General features: G+C 39.8%; 1 protein-coding gene across 5 annotated transcripts in view; it reads right to left on the reverse strand.

Annotated features, from left to right (window-relative positions):
• LOC127350801 (inactive N-acetylated-alpha-linked acidic dipeptidase-like protein 2) overlaps nt 1–26,401 on the reverse strand; it is a 479,274-nt gene that overhangs the window by 21,350 nt on the left and 431,523 nt on the right. For all 5 annotated transcript variants that reach the window (XM_051377800.1, XM_051377799.1, XM_051377804.1 and 2 more), the window contains one exon: nt 13,020–13,113. In XM_051377800.1, coding sequence (XP_051233760.1) covers nt 13,020–13,113 — 94 coding nt within the window. The remainder of the gene's footprint in view (nt 1–13,019; nt 13,114–26,401) is intronic.

Here is a 26,401-nt window from a genome sequence, read left to right on the forward strand (position 1 = left end):
GCCTCGGTCAGAATGTCGGTCAACTCCTCCTCTCCTGTACTTCCATAAGCCATGCACTAGGCTGTTGAAAAGACGCAACATATAGTCACATCTTGAACTAGCTAAACATTAACATACTAGCTAACAAATGATGAAAAGCATAGCACATGACATATGTAAGTACAGGAGAGGAGGAAGTTCCCCGAGCTTCTGACTGAGGCTTGCTCAGCTGTTATTGGAGCACAGAGCACAAACAAGTTAACTCAGGACATAATTTAAAGCTTTCCTCCCTTGTCTCTCTTTAAACCCCCAAACCACCATACACTCGATACACTAAATTAAACAGACCCTCTACTCCTTTCTTACCTCTAACTGAAACTCAATTTACTCCACCAGCCACACACACACACACACACACACACACACACACACACACACACACACACACGACTATCCTCATTAGCCTGTCAACACAAAGCTGGCTTGTTATACAGTACATTTGGCACTGCTAATCAATTATCTCACATTTACAGTTAATTGGCCCATGTATTCTTGGCTCTATGAAATGATATCTGGCTGGATCCAATGGGCCTGTGTTGGAACGGCGGTTGTGTTGTTGTCTGCATGAGGACAAAGGTTCATGTTCAGGTGTTCAGCTCTAATTGTTTTACATTCAGTTTGTCAGAAATGGATGCTTTTACAGTACACAAACACAATAATGCCACTGTTTTCAATTCTGCAGGTCAATAAATACTCTACCGCATTTACAATATGTGAAAAGGTATTTGTCCATTGTGAGGCATTGCCCATCAAGTCTTCAACTGCTGTGCTGTGACACTGGATCCTTTCTTAATATTTAAATATAAATGTGTCAACTGGATTTATGAGTGCAGAACAAATTTAGCCACTCACTGGAAGATTATTGTCACACCTACATCATGTCACACATAGGCGGTGCTATCAAATGGCAGTGGTGGAACAGTTTGAAATCCCTATTAAGATTAAAATTGTTTTTTTATCTGACCCAGGTTTAAAGTAGGCTGTAACTACACCTCTGTAATGAAAACACACAGGAAATTGTTGGCAGGCATGTAGAGACCAACTCCTTGTCTGCTATGTAGGGCAGCTGATAGGGCACTGCATTACATTTTCCCCACTGCAAGGACACCCTAGAGGACACTTTATCTTGTTTTATCTACCATACGGACATCCAAGAGGGCACTTTTGCAGCTTTTTTTTTGGACACCATTGTTAAATGGTCATTAAAACATTATTGGTACACACAGATACTGGATTGCTGGTGTGTTTAGTTATGCGGAAAAAAGGTCAAATTGCTCCTTTAACAGTGATTCTTGTCTGTCTTTTTACTATTTGGTATTGGTATAAAGGTGGCGATAGTCATCATATTTTTCTCGCTCTCTCCTCATCTGCTACTTTGTGTTAAAAAAAGTATGTCTGCTTACATCTGTAATGTAAGTAACATAACTTGCATAACGTAAGTTAAGAAAGACGTCAGCGTTTACCTTTGAACAGTGGTCTCCATGGTGAAATTCCTGTTTGTTTGACCCAACCACACACACACTTTATGGCTTTTCATGCTACATCACCCAACTTCAATGGCAAGACAAAACATTGCACTAGACGGGAAAGAAATGACACCAGAAGCATACCTACAGTGACACTGTTTGAAGTATAGGGCCACATTTTAAATCTTGGGAGTGAGAGAGAGCTGGGAAACGAAAATAATGAATAGAAAAAAGAAGAGCAGTAGACTAGGTAAGACTATTAATAGGTGTGAAAGGTTTATGTGCACAAGAATTGCACTTTTTGTCAGGTTAGGGATTGTACATTTGTTTAGGATTGGTGTAGAAAGGGCTCTCTCCATAGTTTATTTGACTTTGAGAATATGAAGAGTCGTTACTTGAATCAAAAAGAGACTGTAAACTATTAACATGTAAGATACTGGTCTTAAACAACAGACCTTGGTGTGTGTTTGTGCCTCTTTGGATCAGAGCGTGTCACCTCAGGTTGGGAACAGACTGTGACTCATCGGAGAGTAGAGGGGAAGAGAGTGGGGACAAAAATAGACAAAGGGAACTGTTCTCTCCTACAAATTTAAATGGTTCTGGCTCCTCGCAGCCAGCTGGGACTCATGAAATATTGTTTGATTGCTGTAATCCATCACATCTTTTGACACACAGGGACGTGTGTGAGTGTATTTGTTTTGGGGGATACAGTTGGGACTTGGCCTCCTGCGATAACAGTGGCAGAGAGAAGAGAGAAAGCTTTAGGGTGATGTTTTTTATTCGATGGAATATTTTTACTTTCAAGAACACCACCATATACAGATGTTTCTGAATGTTGGCGTTGGGTGTCGTGCAGGTTGAATTGCTCCTTTCTTCAGTCCGGTCCCTTTTGGAACCTCGGTCAACTTTCTCCTTTCCTGTAGCCTACAGATAGGCTATGTGCTAGGCTCTTCTGCTGTTCATTTAAAGGTCCAGTGTGTAACATTTAGGATGATTTATTGTCAGAAATGGAATATAATATTCATATAGGTATGTTTTCATTAGAGTATAATCACCTGAAAATAAGAATCGTTGCTTTTTTTAAACCTTGAAGTTAGTTGTTTTTATCTATCGACGGTTTACCTTCCATGGAGGCTGCATGTTGAAGCACCATGTTTCTACAGTAGTCCAGAATGGACAAACCCTGGCTTGTGTATAGAGCCTTTTGCGGCCACCGTAGTTTCTCCTATCTGCAACTACACCGCTAGATACCACTACATCCATCCATCCTGGTCCCTTATGTTTTTATTATGCATGAAATGAAACCTTTTCCTACAGTTCTGAGAAAGAGACCAGGGGCCAGATGCATAACAAATATAAGTCAATGTGACTCACGTGCACCAGATACACAGCTGTGCTATTTATAGCATATACAGTATCAATAATTCATGAATCATAAGATGTAAATTATCATAGAGTACTGATGTTGTATCTCAATCATCATCATCAAATGTCTGGGAGGTAATCAGTAATGTAGTAGGCTGTAGCTCAACACTGAAATACACAAAGTGCTTAACAATTAAGAATCACATAAAAAGGCCACAGGAAAATGATGAGAAAAGAAAATGCAAAAAGCTAAATATATAAAAAAGAATATTAAAAGCAAGCACACAAGCCTAGAAATAAAAGCGTATAATCTTAGCCCAGTTTAAATGTCTGTGTATACTCATGAACACATTGTGAAATTCACTAACAACTTGAAAGAATAACGCTGCATATTAGATTCTGCCTCTCACCTCATATTTCCATTTCCACAAATCTCACTGAACTCCCTCCAGAAATGCATGTGTTTGCTTTTTTTGAAGTATGCGTGACTGCATGTTCTTATTTTCTAAGTAAGAATTTATGTGTGGGAAATAGGGAATATGTGGTGCATACTCATCCGGCCCCAGGACCTTTCTTTGTAGCTATCTTTTTACAGTCGCTGATTTTGGGGAATTATGTGACAGTGGAAATGAAAAACATTTTGATTTGACATATCAACTGAACTTACATTGTTTGTAGGCAATGATTAGATATTGCTGTAACCCTTCATATGCTTGTTGCTGTCTGTAGATGGAGGTACAGTATGTAGTATCAGTGAATTAGAAAGCATTTTAATCAATCCCTGGTTCTAATCAATTTGGAACTGGTTCCGAGCAGAACCAACTATCCATATCTGTTCTTTTCAAAAATATTACATTTTGTGCTTTTGTTCCCTTAAAAGACCTGTCAATGTACTTGTAGTTTGATGTGTACTGTTATAATAGTGTGCTAATGGAATAATGTGGGTGAACTAATATAGAAAGTCACATAGGTGGCATCTCAGCATGGGCTGAATGAGAGGGGACGTGAGGAAATATCCTTGACTAACACAAAAAGACCAGGACAGAGATTCTGCACCTTAAGGCCTTCGTACTGTAAGGCAACAGTCCCTGCACTCTATCAGCTTTTCATGTACAGTAAAGTGGAATTTAATGATGTTTTTCAGCTGATGAGTGTGGAACTGATAGCACAGAGTAGTTAATACTTCAGGTCCAGGTTATTTGAGGATATAAAATAGTTTAGTAAAAGGAAATGGTGAATTATTATTATTATTCCTTTTGTTCATACTGCTGGCTGTTATGTCCTCGGTGATCACTGATTGGACAGTCATAATTGAACCACCATCATATTTAACTTCACTGATTTGTGTTCATGCAAGTACTTCAAAATGTGTTCAAAGAAAAGTGTTAATTGAAGTCAAGGTCAGGCTACATGTTTTAGAAATCTTTTAGGAAACATGCCTCTTCTATTTACCATATAACTGGACAAATGTACATAGAGTAGGGAATCTATTACAAATGGGGAAAAAATCAAAAGAAATTAATTAAAAACTAACTGCAACATTTAAAGATTTAAAGTTGTAAGACGATCCTGCAGTGTCAAATGTAGTTTGGTGTTTTAGTTCCATAAATATTGCTCAGAAGCAGACAACTCTGGAGGCAGAAATAGTATAACTGAATTAATATGAATGAGTGAGGCCAAAGAAAATGGTTTCAGAAGCACACATTAACTAACTGCCAAGCTGGAAAGGCACTCTAGTCAAAATATAGATTCTTGGCTTTTAGTTCATGAAAGTAAGGGGTTAGTGTCGCACAGCTCTTATTCACTCCAGTCTATTCCAGCACATTTCTAAATGTCATTCTGTAATGTTATACACACATTATGTTATTAATTAGTTATAGTATATGTTTACAAAATATACTACTCAGTACAAACAAGGCACAGCTTCCTTTTACCGTGGTTAATCATGTCCTACATAGAAGGTGTCTGTGTTCACTGTGCTCATTTTCTAAATTTAGTTGAACAAATGCATACTGAAATGCAAATCCATATACATGTTATATGCATGAATGCATATTCCATGCAAAGCAACCATGTTGACAGACTCCTTTGACAGTGACTCCAGCAGCTCATTCAGTCATTAGGCCTGCTCCTTACCATTTCACAACAGAATTTTAAAGGACAGCTTCTGCTTTTTAAAGTAATAATACAATACACCATGCCATGTGTACCATGAAAGACTTATTGGATGCTGAATACTCTCCACACAGGCTTCGAAGTAATCCTCTCTGCGCAAATACACTGTGAAAGATGAGGGACAAAACCCACAGTCCTTGTTCCATGCAAAAATGCATTCTAAATAACTTACAATGAGGAGGCTTGTCAGTGCGTGTAAGTTTATAACTGGTGCTGTGTCCCACAAAAAAACCCCTTTATGTGGAGTTCCTTATTATGTTGATTTAAACTGTAATTCAGTTGGCATTACAATTCCCTCAAAACATATTTGGTTTTGCAAATTAGGTGTATACAAATGTTATTTCTATTCAGGGAGACAGGGCCGAGCCATGGCTCAGCAAGGAGACATCCCATAGAGACAGAAAAGGAATTTCACACTAAAAAGACTTTAAACTTTGGTAGGTACCTCAGACTGCTGAAGCCTCATTCCCCCAAACCCCATCACTGTTCTCACACTGTTATATTGAGATTAAGAGGAAGTGTACGTAACTTTTGAAGCAGCAGCAGGTCTTTCTTAACCTCTGCTTGCCCCTCATACTTCTTGTTATCTGTGATCTTAGAAGACCAGCTAGGGTAACTAGCTAATCTAAGTTTTTAACTCTACCTCTCAAAAGCTGACAGTTGGCAAGCTTGCTTGTAAAACTATTGTGATCAACTAGCATGTTCCCGGCTGGCTGCTGGGTAAGCAAAACTAGCCCTGCGAGTAGTGTCATTACAACCACATAATTCACAAAGATGCACACAATTCTGCTGTGGCCCTTTCTGATATGACTGGGCCTTCGGACAGTGCCATCATCAAAACACCAAATGAGGGAATATCTATGGGAAGAATGCTGTTCGTCCATGCAGCAGAGTTTAGAGACTTGGAGAATTTATGACAAGAGTGAATGAAGCCACTCATGAAAGTGGCCAAACTTCTTGTTGTCAATCTAATTATACAGCAGAATGTGGTTTCTCTGGCTTTGCCACTGAGACATACCCAATTAAAACTCAAAAATGTACAATAGGTTTTAAATGACATCCAGTCAGATGTAAGAAATAATTCATTCATATGGGTGCACACATTTACTTTGATTTCCTCTGTGTATTCTAGTAATTCCCACCACTGACAACAGCTAGCTCTACCTTTCTTTGGTAGAGGACCAAAGGCAGCACTGCTACTGAGTGCTATCACTACAGTAAATTAATGGAGATTTATGTCAGATCAGACTAGACCAAAGGCACTTTTATATGAAAAGAGAAAAGAAAGGAGAATGGTGATTAAAAAAGTTGAACAAAAGGTTTTTGGGGGTTTCAATTAGCTCTGGTTGTTTGATCTGAGTCCCCTCCATGACTGCCAGTCATGAATACTGCAGTGCTCCACGCCGGCTGTGAAAAATCCATTAAATATCACTGGTCCTCTGCCGCAGGGGGCTTCTAAAACACCCAGAGAGCAGACACACACACACACACACACACACACACACACACACACACACACACACACACACACACACACACACACACACACACACACACACACACACACAAAGCCTTTTTTACTCATATACCCACCCACCCACACACAGCCATTCCACATCCCCTAAAATATACTTGCACTAATCTTTGAATAGACCCAAAAAAACACATGCGTCACCAACCACTCATGTGTAGACTTCACATGAAGTCACACACACAACATGTGCCCTCACAGTATACTGTCCCAGCACACTCATCACATCCACTAACATCCTACTCACACACACACTTCTACAAATACAGGCAGGGCACATAAACACTTTAAATAACTATAGTTTTTTCTGGACATTGATTGCTTTTTTTGCACATATGGTCGAGAGTCAAAGTCCTGCTCACCGGGGCGTCTGTGCCACTAATAGCGAGCTAAAGATTTAGAATATATTTTGTAGAAACATGATAAAACATTCAGCAGTATCATACTTTTGGAGTCAATTTTGGAATAATTTTGCAACAATGGTGCCATGATTACTTCTGGATTACATCAAAGACAAAACTGCACAATTTGGCTTCAACTCCATAGCACTGGTGACTGAGGCTTATGGGTAACATAGTACCAGGGGTAGAAGTAACAAATAACGAATTTACTCTTGTTACTGTAACAAAGTCGAAATTTTGTGTTCCTTTAATTTCAATGAATGATGAAGGTTACGATTGAAAGCACCAGAAGAGGCTAGTAAGAGGACACAGAGTTAAGATTATTTTGTGAAACGTGCAGTGACTTCTTGCAGTGATTTCTTTGGAAGCAGAACAAGGTGTAATCATAAACATATTATCCCCTTATAGTTGTTCAACTTAGAGGTTGTTATGGAAAACCCAATCTTGGAGCCCATTGGCTATTGTCTAATGACAATTCAGCCTCTGGAGGCAACGGCCAATGTTTCAGGGCTTCCAGTGTAGCCAGAGGATATCTGGAAAACTGATATCCGGGTCTAGACTTCCTCCCTGTCTTCTTCCGGGTCAAGACTAACTCCCCGTCTTCTTCCTCATCAAGTGCACACCTTTCTTTATAAACATTTCTCTATATTTCTCTGTAAACATATTTTAAAAGAGCTAATAAAAAGCTAGCAAATAAAAATCGGTTCTGATATTGCATTTTGCTGCTGCCTCTTTTGCTCTCCACATGGACTGTTCACCTGCATGGAACCAAAGCCCGCTCAAATGTGATTGGTCAGACTTGGATCACAGCGGAAACCAGAACACTTCCAATGCTAAACATTTTCCTTGCCTGCATTTTCTGCGTTTATATGCAGATATCTGTTTATAGAGATTATGACAAACTTTGCAAGCTGCAAACCCCAAACAATGAGCTGAAAGAGGTTCAAATGTTCTGTAGAGCTGAGGGGAACTGCAGAGTCTGGGGATGGTTCTGTAGATCCGTCACACTGACACTTTTCACATAACGTAGAGTCATTTCAGCCATTGGTCATAAAAATGTTGTGTAGTTCAGCTTTAAACCCCATTCTTTTGTTAAATTATCCAGTAACCTCTACTCTTGCGGTTCTATGCTGAGGAACATTGAAGGTATTATTAAAAGTAAACTGTGAAATGGTAATTTTTTGTGTAGAAAAATACTTCCAGAATCATTGGCTGATCCTCCCTTTCCTCTCACTGTTTTGTCCTTTTATCTTGGTTAAAATTATAAGGTGTTCAGATTTTACTATCTACATGCCAGCTTTTACCCTACAACCACTGCCATTAACCAACCCACACGCAATCCTAACACACACCAGGAATTATTTATCATGCCTCACTATCTGTTATCACACACACACACACACACACACACACACACACACACACATCAAAAAGTATTTATTTCACTGTCCAATTCCTCCTCCTCTTCTTTCTCTCCATCTGGTGCCTCTCTGTATTTTTAACCAGCGGAGATAAAAGCTCTCTCCCACCTGTTTTCTGGTTGTACAGGAACTGCTCGGTATAAAGCATTGAGAGTATCTGCACGTTTCACAAAGTCAGATTTATAACTTAAAGACGTTTATAATGCCACCTGGAATTAAATTTAATACCAACTTAATAACCACAATAAAGAGCCCAAAATCTGTCACAAGCAGCCTCTTTTTGATTATACACAGCTGATAAAAATAGTAAAACTAAATGTAAGCATAAGGAAAATGACACTTGGAGATGAAGTGTAGGGACATCATGTTCAATTGTGTATTATAAAGTAGCTGCAATTAAAATAAAGCCTGTTCCCTAGCGACCTCATTTCTTAACACAAGCCCAAAAATGACATGCAGCACTACTCTGGCCCCATTCACACCTTGGTAAAATGGCACAATCCATGAGAATAATTATCTTAATTAATCTTGTTTGCTGTATTTTCCAATTCTGTGGATTACCAAGAAAATCATCATGGTTTTGGAATTGTTGAAGATCAATAGATGACATTATTACAACAGCCCTAAAGAAAGGAGAGGGATAAATGTAGAACCTATAGCTCACAGATTACTGTACAGTGCATTAAAGATGGACAGTGAAGATGGATGTCAGCTCCCCAGAAATGAAGCTGAAATATCTTACCCCCTTGTGGCTGGCTGCAGTATAGGTAATAAACCCTCCATGTTAGCAGATGGGACATCAGGCCAACTAAACAATAAGTCAAGTACACGTCAAATACATTTTCCCCAAAGATGGCTTCTGTCATTTTAGATACTTCTGATCATGCTCCTGTATGTTCAAGTTTTCATTTTTGTTAGAAATTGGTTTTATTACGTTAGTTAAAGCTATAAAAAGGCTGTTTTATGTCATGATTGACAGCTGAGCTTTTCGGGTACTGTGTATTGGTATATCGTAATCTTTTAGGCAATCTTCAGCCCTATTGCCCTGAAAGTTCAGAAAGAGTCTGATGATCATGCTAGGTTGTCTCACGGAGGAGAAGGAAGGTCAACCTGTAGTATTGTTCTTGTACATTCATACATGAGCTTAAACTGGACTAGAATACAGTGCTACATTGATATCCTGGGAAGGGGCTGCTGTGGTCTTACCCACCTTGTTTGATACAGTCAATGTTTTTTATTGAATTCTGGCAGCCAGTGGGGTAAGGAATTGGGGGGGGGTAATAACCAAGAATAATAAAACACTCTGACCTTCATACTGTAGACCAGCATTCTAAATAGCACAGATCCAACAGAAACATTAAGTCAAGCTGGATTACATCATTTTGCTAATTAATGGTGTAATTCTGCTTTGTCATTTGTGTTTTGGCTGGATGATGAGGCCTTTTAGCCTTGATGAAATGATGCTCACTTGTGGCACCCATTCTTTATCTTGCCAATGATGTGCAAAGTTGCCAAGAAGGTGTATCTTTCATGCCAATAAAGAGCCTTTGAATTGAATTGATCGAGGGGAGAATGTGGGGAGCAGAAATAGGGGTACAATGAGGGACAAAGTGATGAAGGAACAGACAGAGGCTACAGGCAGGTATAATAATCAGTCATCTCTCTCTCAGGTCATAATCTGTCCATTAGTCTCAGACAGGGAAGCATAACCACTCAATCTAGGCTTTAATGGGACGGTGCTTACATGCTTAGACAGAGCCAGTGAACCTGAGCCACTGAGCAATTGCCTGAGTGGTACAATGAATGAGACTTGAAACTGGGGCTATGGTACATGTGATGGAGAGCGTCTCTCTGCCTCCATTGCTTTTTCAATCTCTGATCTTAATGCGTAAATGATGATAGACGTTGGTATATAGATTTATTTTACCTCGAGCATGGAGAATTAATTTTGTACAGTGTGCATTCTCATTGTAAACCCACAATTTATATGGTACGGAGCAACTCAAACACAGTATTGACTATCTATTCATAAACCTTGGCAACTCCTGGGTTGTGGATGTTTCTTGGTGCGTAAAGTAACATAACATTTTGAGTTTGCAAGCAGGCTAAATGTGTCAAAGCCCCTGTTGTGCATCCTCTTTCAAAGGTCATCTTAATATTCAAGGACAGAGTCTCTGCACGCTCTTAGACTGTGACTGAATAAGCAGATTTTGGTTTAGAAGGCCTGAGAGGTTGTGCAGCATGCTAACTGCTGAATATTTGTAAATTTACATGGGGTTTAAGTCAGACCTTGACAAAAGTGCTGTGTTCTTCTTACTTTGCAGGTTGAACACTTTGGGTGATAAATATATACAGTAAATAAATGTATGTAAAGCTCTGAGGACCACTTTCCTAAATGTAACATGTACCTGTATTGGACATCTACGTCTAATTTAGATTAAAAATTATTTGATTTGTCGTTCCCCTAACCTGCACTACATCATATCCAGCTCTAGGCAAGGTGGTGTACAGTAGTGGCACCCCAAATGTATTACATATACAGTATGTTCCCAAATAATCTTTCAAGGGCAAATGATGTTGATATTTTATAATACATTTACATCTAGTCAGTCTTTCTCTACAGATTCAACTGTAATTAATGAGTGAATTTGTTAATTATTAGTTTTGATAATAATTTGGACTATATTATTTGCACAAAATAGTTTGCTTTAGCTTGTAATAAATGTAAAATTATTTATTTATTTATTCTTTTAAAGTAAAAATTTGGGTTCGGGTCGGGCTTGGTTGCTCGGTTTGGGCTTGCATGGAATTTTTCCAGGGCCAGATGTTTTGGGCCTGATTAAAGCTCTAAAAGTAAAAAATGACCAAATCTGTGCAAGTTAAAGCTGCAGTAGGTAACCTTTATAAAAATAACTTTTTGTCATGTTTGCTGAAACTTTCACTATATCATGACAGTAGTACATGAGACAATCTGTGAAGAGTCAAGAAATATATGAAAACGCTCTGGGTTGGAGGATTTTTTGGGGGGGCTTTTTATTGCCTTTAATTGTTAGTGACAGCTGAAGAGTGACAGGAAAGGGGTGGGGGAGAGAAGGGATGACATGCAGCAAAGGCGCACAGGCTGGAATAAAACCCATGACTGCAGCAAGGTCTCAGCCTTGGTAAAAGGGGCACCAGCTCTACCAGGTGACCTATCAGGGCAGGGAATCAACAATCAACTATCTTTCTCGGCTCTGATTGGTTGTTTTCATTCAGGCCCGGTGGATTCTTGTAAATGTCATTAGGAGCACTAGAAGGAGCCAGAGGAACCTGATTGTTTCACAGATTACCTGTCTCATGTTCTACTGTCAGGATGTAGTGAAAGTTTCAGCAAACAAGACAAATGTTATGAAAGTTACCTACTGCAGCTTTAATGAAGCCATTGTATGAGGGGGTGGTGGCACTGCTGTACAGGAGACCGAGGGAAGGTGCTGAACACTTAAAATTTTACAAATGCATGAATCAAGGTCACTGTGTTGTGGAATCATGAGAGGAGAGATCGATATGTTCAGTTTAACACATGAACCAACACTAAATCATTCTTATGGGAGGGAAAGGCTATGTGTGTGTGTGAGTGTTTGTTGGGGAGGGTATTAGGGGTTGATGCTCAAGCTGGCTGGCTGGACAGTGGAGATGAGTTATGCCTCTGCATAGAAGTCCAAAACAGGAGCCACTGAGCACACACAAACAGATAGATACACACACAGAGACAGACACACACACACACACTATACTGTGCACACTGCAGTGTTATGTCTAGAGTCCAAGACTCTTGTTATTTGCTGGTCGGTGCAGAATCACACAAACAAACACATCTGTTCACATCTTTCTATTTACTTTGTATGCAACTGCATCGCTGTAAAAAATGTTACTACAGGCCTGAACACATTGGATGGCACAGTGTGTCGTTATGTGTAATTGCGACCCAACACTCAACAGTTAAACACAAAGCCTACTTAACTAAACTACAAAACCTGGCTTGAAAGCAGCATTCCAGATTCATATTCAACATTTGACTCAAAATACAAAAAAAAAGAATGTCTGTCTGTTCTTCATCATAAAATTATGGTTCTATCCATTTGTATGTCGACACTGGTTACTGAGATCATGTTGCCCCATCAGCAGGAGCTAAATCATTGTGCGTCATGCTTTCTCACTAATTTCACACATCGTAGTCATCCCTGCTCTGTGTCTCAAAGATGGAATTCCTGACTGACAAGAAGAAATAAAAAATCTCCTGAAATTTATCCATGCTACCTCATATCTCTTTTGCCATCTTGTAACTACACACGATCCAGTAACTATGTAAGATTCGTTATTCCATATGTATGGACTAATCTTCACAGAACCAGTTTCATGACTTCTGCACCTTTTAAATGGATTAAACAACAAACTGCTTTCAAGCTAGATTTGTCCATCATCCTTGGCAATTTATTTATTTTTATATTATATTATACTTTTTTATGAATCTTGTGTGCACTTGTCTTCTCAGGTCTCTCTTGAAAAGAGATCTCAATCTCAGTCAGACTACTAGATTAAATAAAGTTTATCACCACCACCATTATGTCGTCATCAGTGGTACCTTTGAGTTTGTTTTGAACATCCAGGGCAATGTCCAGAGGGTAGAATGGCAGCACAGGATCGTTGACCAGGCGGAGAATGGCTTCTGCTGTCATCTGTAGAAACACAGTCAAAAAAGATTTGAATGAAGTTAGTTCTTATTTGATTTTCTCCACTACTGCATTCATGTGTCATGTCATTGCAACGTAAGCACATAACAGAGTCAGTTTATATATTAATTTGTCATTTCTATAGTTTGTGATTAATTGTCTTTCAAACTCGCAAGAATTCTAGTATTTCACCGCTCTGCTAATATAATACATGTTGCAGATCTTATACTGATATAAATACTGCTGTAAATGCTGTAAATGCTCCAGCGTAACAAAAATGACTGGTGACAAAAATGTGATATTTCACATGTATGTCACCACTTGATTGTTTTCATGCAGAATACATCATGTTATTTTTATATTTTTTTCAGTGTGGGTATTGGGTATCATCATATCCTGCTAGGCAGGTAGACTTGCAAGAATACGCTAGAATCCACACGAGAATCCATCTTGCCAGGTTTCACTGTGAGCCACCAATCAACGTCCTATGAGGATATACCGGCACAGCCTGTGGTAGAATTGACTATTTGCTCAAAAACAACAATGGCGGGTGCTAGCATCAGTTCTATCAGAACTAGAGAGTATTTCTTAACTGAAAGATGAGCAAAGAACGACACTGAAGGCTTTTCTCCATGAAAAGATGTTTTCGTTCTTCTTCTGACTGACTAAAATGAATAAGAATTTGACTACTTTAGATGTTTTCGTTGATCTGGGATGGATAGTGATAGACAGATAGTTCATCCAATCACCTGCCGAGTAGTCCTTCCCCTTTTCCAAACAGTTTCAAACAACAACTTCCCTGGGATGCTTCTCTTAGTATTATTATACATTTCCAGAATGTGGAAAGAGTGTTGCTGCTGCCTCTGTTGGTCACTTAAGAGAACTCTGTAGCCCTCTTAAAGGCACACTATGCAAGATTTTTACCTTAATATAACAGCTTCAAAGTCATTTCGATGGTAAACAAACTCGTAGTATAGCGAATCATCCCGATAGCAAAGCAGGAGAGGGACGCCGTTGGCAGAACCAGCAATGCAAGTGTAAAAGGTGGCGCCCCGCCAAATCACGAATTGCTTTACGGCGCGACGTCACATACATCAGCGACATACGAAGCAGCCTCAATGGAAGACACTAGCAGGCAATCACTCAGACGTTACCTGGTCAGTAGACATCTTCGGAGTCTATCTTTGCCTGTTCGATGTCCGACGCTTCCATCCTACTGAACATGTACCGGTATACAAGGGGGAGGGGATCAGGCCGTGAGTGCAGAGACGCAGAGCCGTATATAGAGACGGCTCTGGTGAGTGGTATTTACGACAGTTAACGTTAAATACAAGTACTCCGCAGCGACTCTAAGGGTAGCTGTTTGACAAAACCGGAAAAGTGCATAGTATGCCTTTAAATAATTTAGGAGCTGACCAATTCCAACACTACCAAATGTTTCTGCATGGAACTTATTTTTACCCCATTCTTAGAATTTCTATGCACCAAAATGTTATGGCAGAAAAATCTGTTTTGTATGTGTTTTGTATTCTTTCTTTAAATAGTTTTTTGGGACTATATTTTTGCCTGCTTTTGGACAGGACAGCTCAAGAATGACAGGATAGGGGGGAGAGAGAGGAGATGATACGCAGCAAAGGACGGCCAAGGGTCAGACTTGAACCTGTGATTCAAATTGTGCCTGGACTGTACTGCTTTGATATTAACACAACAATGCATCAGATCCTAGAGGAAGAAAAACAAACTGTAAAGAAGTGTGATGAATAATCCTGAATAAGAAATTGTTGCATTCTTACGTAACACTAGTCTTCTTCTTCAAGGATGTAACCCGTATTCAGAGGCAATATGACTTATTTTCAAAATAAAAACCCATTTATATGCGCACACTTCTGCCTGTTTTCAACACCTTTCAGTTGTGTGCCTTTGGGTATTGATTGGTACTTAGGAACATAGAGCTAACCAATCAGTCAATTCATGTCGTATCTTGTCCTCCACGGCGTCGGGGGCCTCAGATCTGATAGTGCCCCTTCGTGGTCCAGATTGTAAATTGGAAATCTGAGACTCTCTGCAACCTTTTGCTTTTTAAACTGATTAAACAACAGCTGTAATGTGAGAGGAAAATAAATAAATAATTGGGACAACTTTGGCTGCAGTGTGAGCAAACATTTATGGAGATCCCTGCTTGCGCTGGCACCTCATACTGAGCAGCATCATCCAAATCACAGAGAGTGTCTGTCTGGCTCTGCTCTCACACTGAAGTGTCTGTCGCCTTAATGCAAACAGTGCCGCAGATTCGGCCGCACTCTGCAGGTAGAGGACTTGGCATGCCTTCGACTTGGAATTTTACTTGAGTATAACATCACTGCAGCTCGCTGTTCTAATCAGCCTCTCTGTATAAAAACCACAGCTGGGATTATTGATGTATTGATCCTCTTTTTCCACAGCTGTATCATCCTCACAGGAAATACACCACTCGCTGTATTCCAAGAAAATTGAATTTCTCAGTACCACACTGTAATTGGAATCACCTTTATCAGCCAAGGACATCACATGCATGATTCACATTCATTTACACATCAAAGATACAGCATCCTAGAAGAATCTGAGCCTTCTTTGGCACTTTTATTCTCTGTAGGAAAGGTAGTAAAGAGGACACAGACCATTTCCAACCTTTCATTCTGATCGCCCTTGTTTTTATTTATGCTTTCGTGTTTTTATCAAATGATATACATATTACATTTTTCAATATACTTTTACATTGCCTTATTGGACAGGGGACAAGGAGGAGCAAACAAAAGTAGAAAGAGAAGGTTATCACATGCAATAAACCAGGTGGTACAGGTATATAATGTTAAACTTTAAATTTGTGTCTTATGTCTAATGTCTTATGCTCTATAGTTTTATATAAAAGCTTATTATTTAATGCCTTTTATGCATTATGTAAGGAACACTGAATTCCCCTTGTGTATAAAATGTCCTAAGCCCACAGTAGGGCCTTTTGCTCCATAGCTGAAGAACAGCAGAGAAAGTAAAGGTCAGTGTGCAATACGGCTATCTCTCTCTCTTTCTCTGTGTGTGTGTGTGTGTATATGTGTTTTCCAGCTGACCTGGTTCATTCCTGGCCAGTGAGCCTCAAGTCTGTCTCCAGTTGAGCAAACTCTTGGATGATAACCTCAGTACCCAGTTCATCCACTCAGGGGCACACATCGCACACTCAAATGCACACACATATATGCACACACACTCCACTCTCCAGGCCCTCACAGGTTGAATGTGTTGGAGGTCGTCCTGACTAAGACCGGACTGAGAGCGAAAGGCAGACTGCCAGCAACCTCACTACAGGGTCAGGTGAGGAAACAGCCACAGCACTCAGTCAAGCCTCTCCCATTCACGGATGCTATGTTGCTTGTAAACATCAATATATTATTTTCAGGTGAATCTGTAATATCTCAGTGTGATTACTGTAAAGATTGAAGCCATGGTGGAGATGACAGAGGGCCTCTAACTTGCCCAATGTCTGTCATGGGATCTAATGTATTCTTTGCTTTCATGAAGAGGACAAACATATTGAAAGTGATTTTTCTAACTGCTCTTCACTCCTACCCACCTCATGCCATAGCCAGACCCTTTCAAAGCTTTAACCCTCCAATGGAAGAAAAGCGGCATCTTCCTGTTATTATGTCACAAACTAACCTACTTTTGTGCAGTAAAGGTAACCAAAACCAACAAGAAGGCACACAATGTAAAATGTAGAGTAGAGGTAGATAGAATCATTCAGTTTTTAAGGAGTGTATGTGCTTGTTGAGAGAATTAGGTCTCAATGTTGGTGCTTATCAGGATCCAATAGTGCCAATATGTATTTTGCTAATAGCTGCTGAATGGTGACACAAAGTCTTATTTAAATATGCAAATTTTTATCATCAAGTGATAATTAGTCAGTGTTGTGTTTGCAACTTTCTGTGCTGCCTCCAAATGACAAAAAATAAATAAATATTTTTTTAAATAAATGAATGGAGGTTTAACACAATTGGTATGCAATGTATTTGAATGAGCACAAAAGTTTTTGCCAAATTATAGATGTGCAACCAAATTTAGAAGCCGCCTCAGGTATAACTACAGAAAAATGATAAATTTAAATGCCAATTCTTTTTTTTTTGCCTTCTAAAACCTGAATTTGAAGGTCCAGTGTGTAGGATATAGTGGCATCTAGCAGTGTAGTTGTAGATTACAACCCCCTTGCCTCACCCTCCTTTCGAAGCGTGTAGGAAAAACTATGGTGGCTGCGAAACTTCCAAAAATGCAAAAGGCCCTATCTAGAGCCAGTGTTTGATTTGTCCATCCAGGGCTATTGTAGAAACATGGCGGTCCACAGGGGCTTAGCCATAGGTTGGCGGGGCTGGGTCATGCCTCAGGGGAGATTTCTTTTCCAATTTACAGTAGCTATAGGCACTATTTTTGAGTCAGTTGAATCAATAGAATGATTAAAAATCATTTAGAAAAAACACGATAGTTACACAGAAAATAAATAATTAACAAATATTTTTGTTAAACTGTTCCGGAGTAGAGTTCCCTGCCACAATAAAGAAACACTAACAATGCCAAGCAAAGTGCTCTTTAATTCTTTGAATTAGGCCAACAGAAGAACATTTACTTAAATCATATTACATTTCTTTGGGGAATAGCATAGTAGGATAAACAACATAGAGATATATTGTTATTTTCTCTGCTCTCCTTTCCTCCTCTTTTCTGCAGACTGTCTGCAAGGTCATAACACTGTGGGGACACACACAACCCCCAAGTGGATGAGACAGTATTAGTGGTCCAATGTGTATCATTTAGGAGGATCTATTGGCTGAAATGGAATATAATATTCATAGGTATGTTTTCATTCGTGTATAATCCCCTGAAAAGAACAACTGTAATGTTTTTTTTTTTAACCTTATTTACCGTTTTTATCTACACACACCATTGTTTCTCCTACACATTTCACAGCCCGTTCTCATTCCGTGGTCGTCATATAACGATGTGAGCAGTGTTCAGTTAGTTGCAATCTGCGACTTCACTGCTAGATGCCACTAAATCCTCAACACTGCTACATCAATTTTCCGGTCCAGTCAGAGAGACTGAGGGAAACTGACATAAAGTTAAAGTTACTGATAAAGCCTAAAAAGATTTTGGGCTTTTCAGAAAACATTAAGGGCTGGAGCCCCAGAAGCCAACCCCTCACTCCACCCCTGGCAGTTCAACACGGCAGACAAGAGGACCCACTCCCTCTGTAGATAAAAGATATTCTATGGTAACAAAAACACAATGAGTCTTATATTTAGGTGATTATACACTAATGAAAACATACCTATGAATATTATATTCCATTTCTGACAATAGATCCTCCTCAATGTTACACACTTGACATTTAAAGATGTACAAAAACTGGAAATCAGGTATACTATGCTTTCACACTTCTGTGCCTATGTGATATCTGGCATCTTACTTAATCTACCTAAGCAGCTGTGCCTATATAACACTATTTTGCTAGTATTTGGGAAATGGCCTACAGTGTACAGATCTGTTCAGCACCTCTCTGTGCTGTTGTCACTGCCACGGAAATCAATCTGGCAGGGGGAAAGATTAGAGCATTGATTTGAGGCCGGTGAGTAATACTACTGCAGAAAGCATACATCAAAAGCCTGTAATGTGGTGGGACAGAAAAGGCCGTTGATTTCTTATTTATGGCCTTATTTCTGGATCGTCTCTTTCCAAGGCAGAGAAGTAAGAGGGAAGGAGGCAGAGAAGAGAGGAGAGGGAGCGATGGTGAGAGATAATGATGGAGGAAGAAAGGCAGAAAAGAGGCTGTGACATAACAGAAAGTAAAAGACAATCCAAACTAAAGAAATATGACAGTTGGAGGGAGTGGAGTGGAAGATGGAACAGACTAGCATGAGCATCTCTTCTCATGTTTTCTCTTTTCCTCTCCTCCTTTCCTGTCATGACCTTTCCTTCCCTCATCCCCTCTGCTGACCTGACATTTTAGATATAATGAAATCACTACCATCTGTCTAAGTTACATTCCAGGGTAGAAGCACCATTCACCTGTTGTCACTGTCTCTGTGAATTCGCCTGGCATAGGGGACGACAGAAGAATGATTTATTTAACGTATATTCATCTGGCCAAGGGTCAAATATCATAGCTGCAGCTTCTTGGCTGACCCTAAGGTTAACAGTTACTTTTTTAAATATCCTGCTTACATAACTCTGATACATGTAAACCATTTCCCCCCAAGTCTGCTGGTTCTCAAACTGCGGTAGACATACCACTAGTGGTACGTGGAGGATTATACTTTTCTGAAATCAAATAAATTTAAATTTTAAAAAATAATTTGGGGTCAATGGCATAGCTCTTTCAATGCTGAGTGCACAGTGTAGCAAAGCAGTCTCAAGTAGCAAAGAAGTACAAGACAGTGTGGGAACTGGTACAAGTACGTCTTTTAACGTAACGTCACAAACTCTTACAGGGTGCAAGGATTCATGTCGTGGAACTTGATTCTGTGCGCACACTCTCTACGCACACTGGAGCTGATCAAAAGCGAACTACTGAGCACAACCTATATGCAGTATATCAGAGAAGGAAGATATCCAAGTTCATGCATATCTGTAGATATTAATAAAAATGAATAAAAAGAGGTGTAAGAGCCAGGTCACACCAGAAAGTGGCACAGTAAAGTTAAAGATAAAAGTCATTATTAGCACAACAAAGACAGATACAGGGTGGAACTAAAGACTGAATGAAGTTGACTACAAAAAGCTTCTCTTTCTTTCTTTCTTTCTTTCTCTCTTTCTTATTTCCATATGAATGTTGGTCTGTGAGTCAATATCATCTGTAATGTACTCTAAAAACAACACAGGATACATCTGAAATGTCACTTTAACATTTGTTGGGCTGGAGCATGTTGTTACATACATTTTTAATATGTTGACATTATGAAAACCATCACCCACTCAGTTGACCTTTGCCCAAATGATCTTTGTGTTCGCTTCCTCCCTGTCCACTTTGGACTCTCCATCCTTGCATAGTTTATTTTTCTCTTCATGCTGCATTTTCTATTCCCTCTTTATAACATCCTGTCTCTAAGCTAAACACAACAAAATCTCAAGCAAACCTTAAAATATAGTCAACAAGGTCTGATTGTGTTGGGTTTGAGTGTGATTGTGATCACATATTGGTCCCGTTCATCCAAGGTTAAACTGTGTGTGTTTGCTTTGGTCTGGGTCAGGGATGACTTGGTACTTTTTGGATTTATTCTATCACATTTCACAAAGCAGAATTAAAAATCATTCAACTTCTCTTAGGTAAGATAAAATGTTGGTAGTGGTTGAGAGCACTCTTACCAAGGTAAGTTTCTGTCACAAATAGTTTGAACAATGCAAGAAACATTACATTTGAGAAACATCAAAAACTGCAAGAATATGGTATAATCAGCTTAAATGATATGTTTTTGGTTGTTGTAATCATTCAATTATTAACTCTGGGGGCTAAAGAAATACTATTGGCCCATTGATCCATTTAAAAAACTATAAAAACTCTTGCATGATGTGCGTTCAGCTTCTGAATGGTTTACATACTGCTCTTAGACGCTTTGACCATGGCAGAGAATGCTTTTTTTAGCTGCATTTTTTTTCCAATTGTACTGTATGTTGATTGCAATCTGAGAACAACAATTTTGATTGAATTTCAGGTGAAATGATGAAACAACTGATGTTCATTTTCGTATTTACTGTTGCATGACTTTAATGTCTGAATGGATGTTGTAAAGGAGAGCTGCAGAGCTGGCAAAGGAGACTGAAAATGCCAGAAAAACAGCAAACGTTCCTTAAAAGTTCCTGCAGTGGTAAAGGGCCATGTGTTCACTCTCTACTTATCCTCTCATGTTGCTTACAGTGCGGAGCCTCTTCAGTAATTCTTTTACATTCAAGAGGTGAATGAAAAAGAATGGGAACAATTGTATCTGAGACAAGCAAGGAGACACCCACTTCTTTTGAAGTGTAAACAACTAACAAATATAATCTTCAATGACACTGAATTTTGATAAGCACAAGTGGAGAATTCTGAAACTGGCTGTGAGAACAAAACTGGAAAACTACAATAGAGGACATGTAGAGTGGTTGGTACTTCAAACAGCAGAGGGCTCTCCTGTGACATGCTAGCTACCTTAGCTTTTCTCCCTCTCCCTCTCTCTCTCTCGCTCGCTCACACACACAGTAGCTATAGTGTATTCTCAGTGACGCACAACTGACACAGCCTCTCAGCCAACTCCTGTCCTATTCAGATTGGTAGCATCATTTGCAGTGCCGGTCTACATGAATACTTGCATGCAGACATCTAGAGTGGCAGCATTACATTCAGAGCAGTGCAGCACTTTAGCACACATCCCCACAGGCGCCTGTATGCACATGAAGCAGGGGAGAAAATGAAGTGACGATGGTCAGATGGGTGGATGGAAGAAGCCGAGCAGGTGACGGAGATCGTTTTCTCGTTCTCTCTCTCTCTCAAGTGGTAATTCTGTCCGAGGTTGCGATCTCATTCGCCTGCCTGCCTGTTTTCCCCCGAGGCCTGAGAAGAGCTGGAGAGATTCTCCTCTGATTCAGGACGCCCAGTTCTCTGGGCCAAAATAGGCCTCATGAATAAACCATAAACTATGTAGTTAAGTTATGTAACAACAGCACATGAATAGATGCAGCACGGTAAAGTACAGTAGGAGTGGGAGGGGTGGTGTTCAGTTTCTCTTTTCAAGTTGTGCTTGAGTGCATAAACAAACATTGCAGTACACATGTGTAGCTTCTAAAGTGATAAAGTGGTACTCTAAAATATTTTCACATGGGTAAATGTCTGCACTGCTGCTATTACTAATTGAGGTTGCCTGAGGACTAGTCTGACTCACAGGAAGTAGGCTGTGGGTATAAGCCTGCAATGTTGGCTGACTTGTTCAGTCGGAATTCTCCTCCCCTTCCGATAACTGTGTGTTAGCGTTTACAAGGCCACCATTGCTGCATTCTGGGCTCAGTGCTGTGCTTTTTTCCTCCTGTAGCAGAATGATAATAACCCTGTGAGGCAGATGGACTCACAAGATCACAAAATCACAAGCTATGAGCTTGTATCCGAACCACAGTGGTTTCTGGTCCTTTGAGGAACTACTCGCAGCTGTGGCATGTGCTATTGACGTGATATAATGCTGTGTGTGTGTGTGTGTGAGACGAAGTGTGTGAGAAGTGAGTTCGCTCGAAAACAACAATGGCGGCTGCTAATGAGGTTAGCGGAGATACTGCTAGAATCAGTTATATCAGAACTAGTATTTCTTCATTAAAAGAAGAGCAAAGAACGACACTGAAGGCTTTTCTTGATGGAAAAGATGTTTTTGCTCTTCTCCTGAGTGGCTTCAGTTAGAGTTGGACTGTTATATGGTTCTTTCGTAAGTCCATGGGGGCATGATAAAGTGCATGGGTATTTGACAGCCTGAATGAGAACGGGTTGGGACCACAGTGCTAGACCAACCAACAGACAGACCTTAATTGCCATCCCCAGATGCTGCTAGCATAGCTAAAAATGGTTTTATAGTGTTAATGAGCCCACGAGTTGGGCAAAGGCAAGCCGTGGAACTGGTTACAGGATATGGTGAGGTGGCAGTGTATGCAAAGCTTTCACAATGGTGGCATCGAAGGAAACTTTCAGCAGCTGTCAATCGGCATGAATTTTCCTCCATATATCTGACATACAGTATATCTGAAGTAGGATTCCTCAGAAGCGACGAGCAGAGCCAGAGGAGCTTAAAGTGGAAAATACATATAATATAATAAGTGTGACTAATTGTGTTTAAAGACAATCATTATCCATCATTTCTTTTTTCACTACATTATTATGTCTGTGATGCAATTTGCTCTAATGGTTAAGATTTCTGAGAGATATTTTTCTTCTCTAACTTCTAACAGCAATTATAGCCGTAATGCTTATGGGAAATGAGCACGCTGAATTTGACAGCATTTCATAAGATTCTCTAGGATGAGATGTTTTAATGACGTCATCATTAGGCAACCTGACTGAGAGTAAAGTCAAACCTCTTTGGAACATTGCTGAGCTGTGCAGTAATTCTGGTTAAGGGGGTCACGCTGAGAATTGTTATTTTGTATTTCATTTTTGGACCAATATAAACACTATTGCCAGACGTGGTCGAACACCGAGGCATACAAGTTGAGATAGCAGGTCAGACACAGCAGGTAGACTGGCTAAAGAAGCTGTTTGACTGAAGTGATTATTATTCCAGCATCAGATTTTATAATACCATGGTTCCAGAGTCTCCGGCATTGCCTGCTGGGTCAACACCAGCCTACAGCTGAGGGGACAAAGACATCTCTGCCTTTTCTCCACCTCAAATACAGGATGAAGTCTTGGAGCAGAGGGAATTTAAAAAAAGCTGTGGGCTGGATTGAACTGGGGTTCAGCTGGCGGCTACGCTGCTGTTGTGACAATGAGCCGCCTGCTGCCCCTAGGCCAAGAGCAAACTGCACTCTAGTGCCAGAGAAGCGCTCCTCTCAACATTCACAGTTCAAGTGTTTACATATTTTTTATAGCACAATAGCCAAATGGGTATTTAGATTTGCCAGAGGAGGAGGCAGGGTTTACTTGAGAAGCTTTCATGCACGGTGCAGCCATCTTCAACTCTCTCTCGCTGTCTGCCTCTCCACTGTGAGCTCTGTGTGTGAGAGAGAGCAGGAGCAGGACTGCCTACTGTGAAACTCCACAGTGGAGGAAAGACAGCAGTAGAGATCCAACACAACCACACTCACCCGCTAATAAAAAGCCAAAAGGACTTATTAAGGAATGTTATTGATGCAAAATATGTAGAAACGATGGAAATAAACAGGATTCTGTATACACAGAATACAGACATTCAGGTAAGTCAGTGATTTGGGTGCATGCACCTGCACCTTGAATTAACACTAAACTGGGAGGAAGTCTGAGGATCTTGTTATCTTTTTGGATTCTCTAACAAAGTGTACATGCTATTGCAAATTATTGTATTGTTAATAAAAGCTAAAAGTATTTATTCTAATCTTCTATATGGGGGATTTGAAAATGTCCGATTTTTTTTTACAGTGAAGGTATAAAAAAAGACCACAGACAGTAATGCATGCCTCAAGCAAACAGATCCGACTCAATGACTGAAATCAACTTCAAATTTTATTTATTTTTTTTAAGTTATTGTTTTGGCCTTTTCATGCCTTTATTTTGATAGAGACAGCTGTAGATAGACAGGATAGGGGGGTAGAGAGAGAGGGGATGACACGCAGCAAAGGGCTGCAGGTCGGATTAGAACCCGGGCTGCTGCAGCAACTCCGTATATGGGTCGCTAGCTCTACTGACTGAGCTAACCAGGCCATGACCATAACTTCAAATTTTTGAATCAATGTTAATACTTCCTATACAAGTTTAAAGCTGCACTAATCAATATTTTTATGTCAACAACGTGTCAAATTACTTTGGGTAATATACAAGGCAGTGCTGTAGTACTCAACTCTAGACGTTTTTTGGACTTGTTGGTATTTGCACTTGGACTTGACCATTGGTCTTGCCAAATATCTCAACCGAGCCCAGCAATATATGTTTTTTTTTTCTCTTCTGAAGTAATGTCCTCCTTCAAAACAAAACGACTGATGGAGTGCTCGTCTCCGTCCAGCTCAATGCACCAAACTCAGATCAAACTGTCAAAGTAGGCAGTGCTGATCAGATATGAATGAAGATTCTGTTACTGCGTTGACTATTTCTCTCCACAAATCTTTTCAGAAACATATTTTATTGTGCTGTATATGAGAAAAGTTGCCTTTGTTTCCCGCTGCTGCTGGCTCCAAAGAAAACTGGTGGCGATGGCCATAGGTCCAAAACTTGAGAATTTAAACCGGTACTCCACAAACCAGGTTCACACTTTTGTGTCCATTACCCTCCCATCCCCCAAAAATAGGGCTCCCCAAAAGCCACAGTGGAATTCAAACACTGGTAGACACATTTCTGTGACAACATTTAATGCTGTGTATAGTAAATTGATTGATCTAGGTAGTGTTTTTATTCAGACAATATTGAAATCTTCAAAGTCTTTCAGTTCTTTTTCTATCTGTAGCTTCCAGCAGTCTGTGATATAATATGGTCTGGATTTTGCAGGTCATACTTTTAATTGTGCCTGCTCTTATAATGGTGAGCTGTGGATAAAATTAATGTCCCACATCATTTAGTGTTGAGGAGTGAAAGGGTCTAAAATTGGTGGATTAGGAACCACTGCATGGGTTATTTGATGTCTCGCTAGACCATTTTCCACTGGCAGGGCCCCCCAATTCCAATATATCTTTTTTAATGCTGAAAATATATCCTTCATATGTTACAGTTAGTGTTATGAGTTGGTCAATTAAGGGAAAAAAAAGGTTTTAACTATGCAAATAGCACCCTGAGTTTCCCTCACATCTTCAGTAACCGTCTAAATAACATACTAATGATCTAAAGGAGTCCAAACACTTATCTTTTAGCGCCATTAAGATCTTATTTGTGCACAAACAATTCTTCAATGCTATTCACAAGGTTCCCAGATATAGTTGCTGTGATTCTGGTGATTTCTGGCACAACTGCAAAGCCTCTATACTCATTAATACATAAAAAATCCTCACACACACTGCTGTTCATGCAAGAACTCATATGCAGCCAGAACCCATGCACAGAGCCAGGACTAATATTTACAGACATAAGACATGCAATGAGCTGGTTTCTGGAAGATATCTTTTCCCTGCTTCAACGAGCCTGAGCTTTAATAACAGATGGTCCCATCAGCGGTACAAACACACACAATGATTTTACTGACACAGAACAAAATCAAAGAAAAAATCTTCCTCCCAGAGACAAGCAATTATGGACATACATAATTGGCGAAGCTTTAATTGGATAAACGCAGAGTTAAACCTCCATTACCCACGATTGAGTGTGACAAAGGTGAAGTGAAGGCGAAATATAGATAGACATGAAAACATTTAACCTGTCACACAGCAGTTAGATTGTATAATCATTATCATCTTCAGATAATCATAATGTCAAAAAAAACCTTCAGTACCAGAAACAAAAAAGGTGTGGGACACTATGTATATTCCCAGGAGAAGAGTCTAAAAACAACTCATTTCCTCCATTCCGCTCATGTGCTGGAGGACAAGTTAAGGATGTGCCGGAGAGTGACTTTGCTTCAGCTTGTGCTTTTTATCTGCTCCAGGCCTT

This window comes from Dicentrarchus labrax, unplaced genomic scaffold, assembly GCF_905237075.1.
Source record: "Dicentrarchus labrax unplaced genomic scaffold, dlabrax2021, whole genome shotgun sequence".
NCBI classification, from domain to species: Eukaryota; Metazoa; Chordata; class Actinopteri; family Moronidae; genus Dicentrarchus; species Dicentrarchus labrax.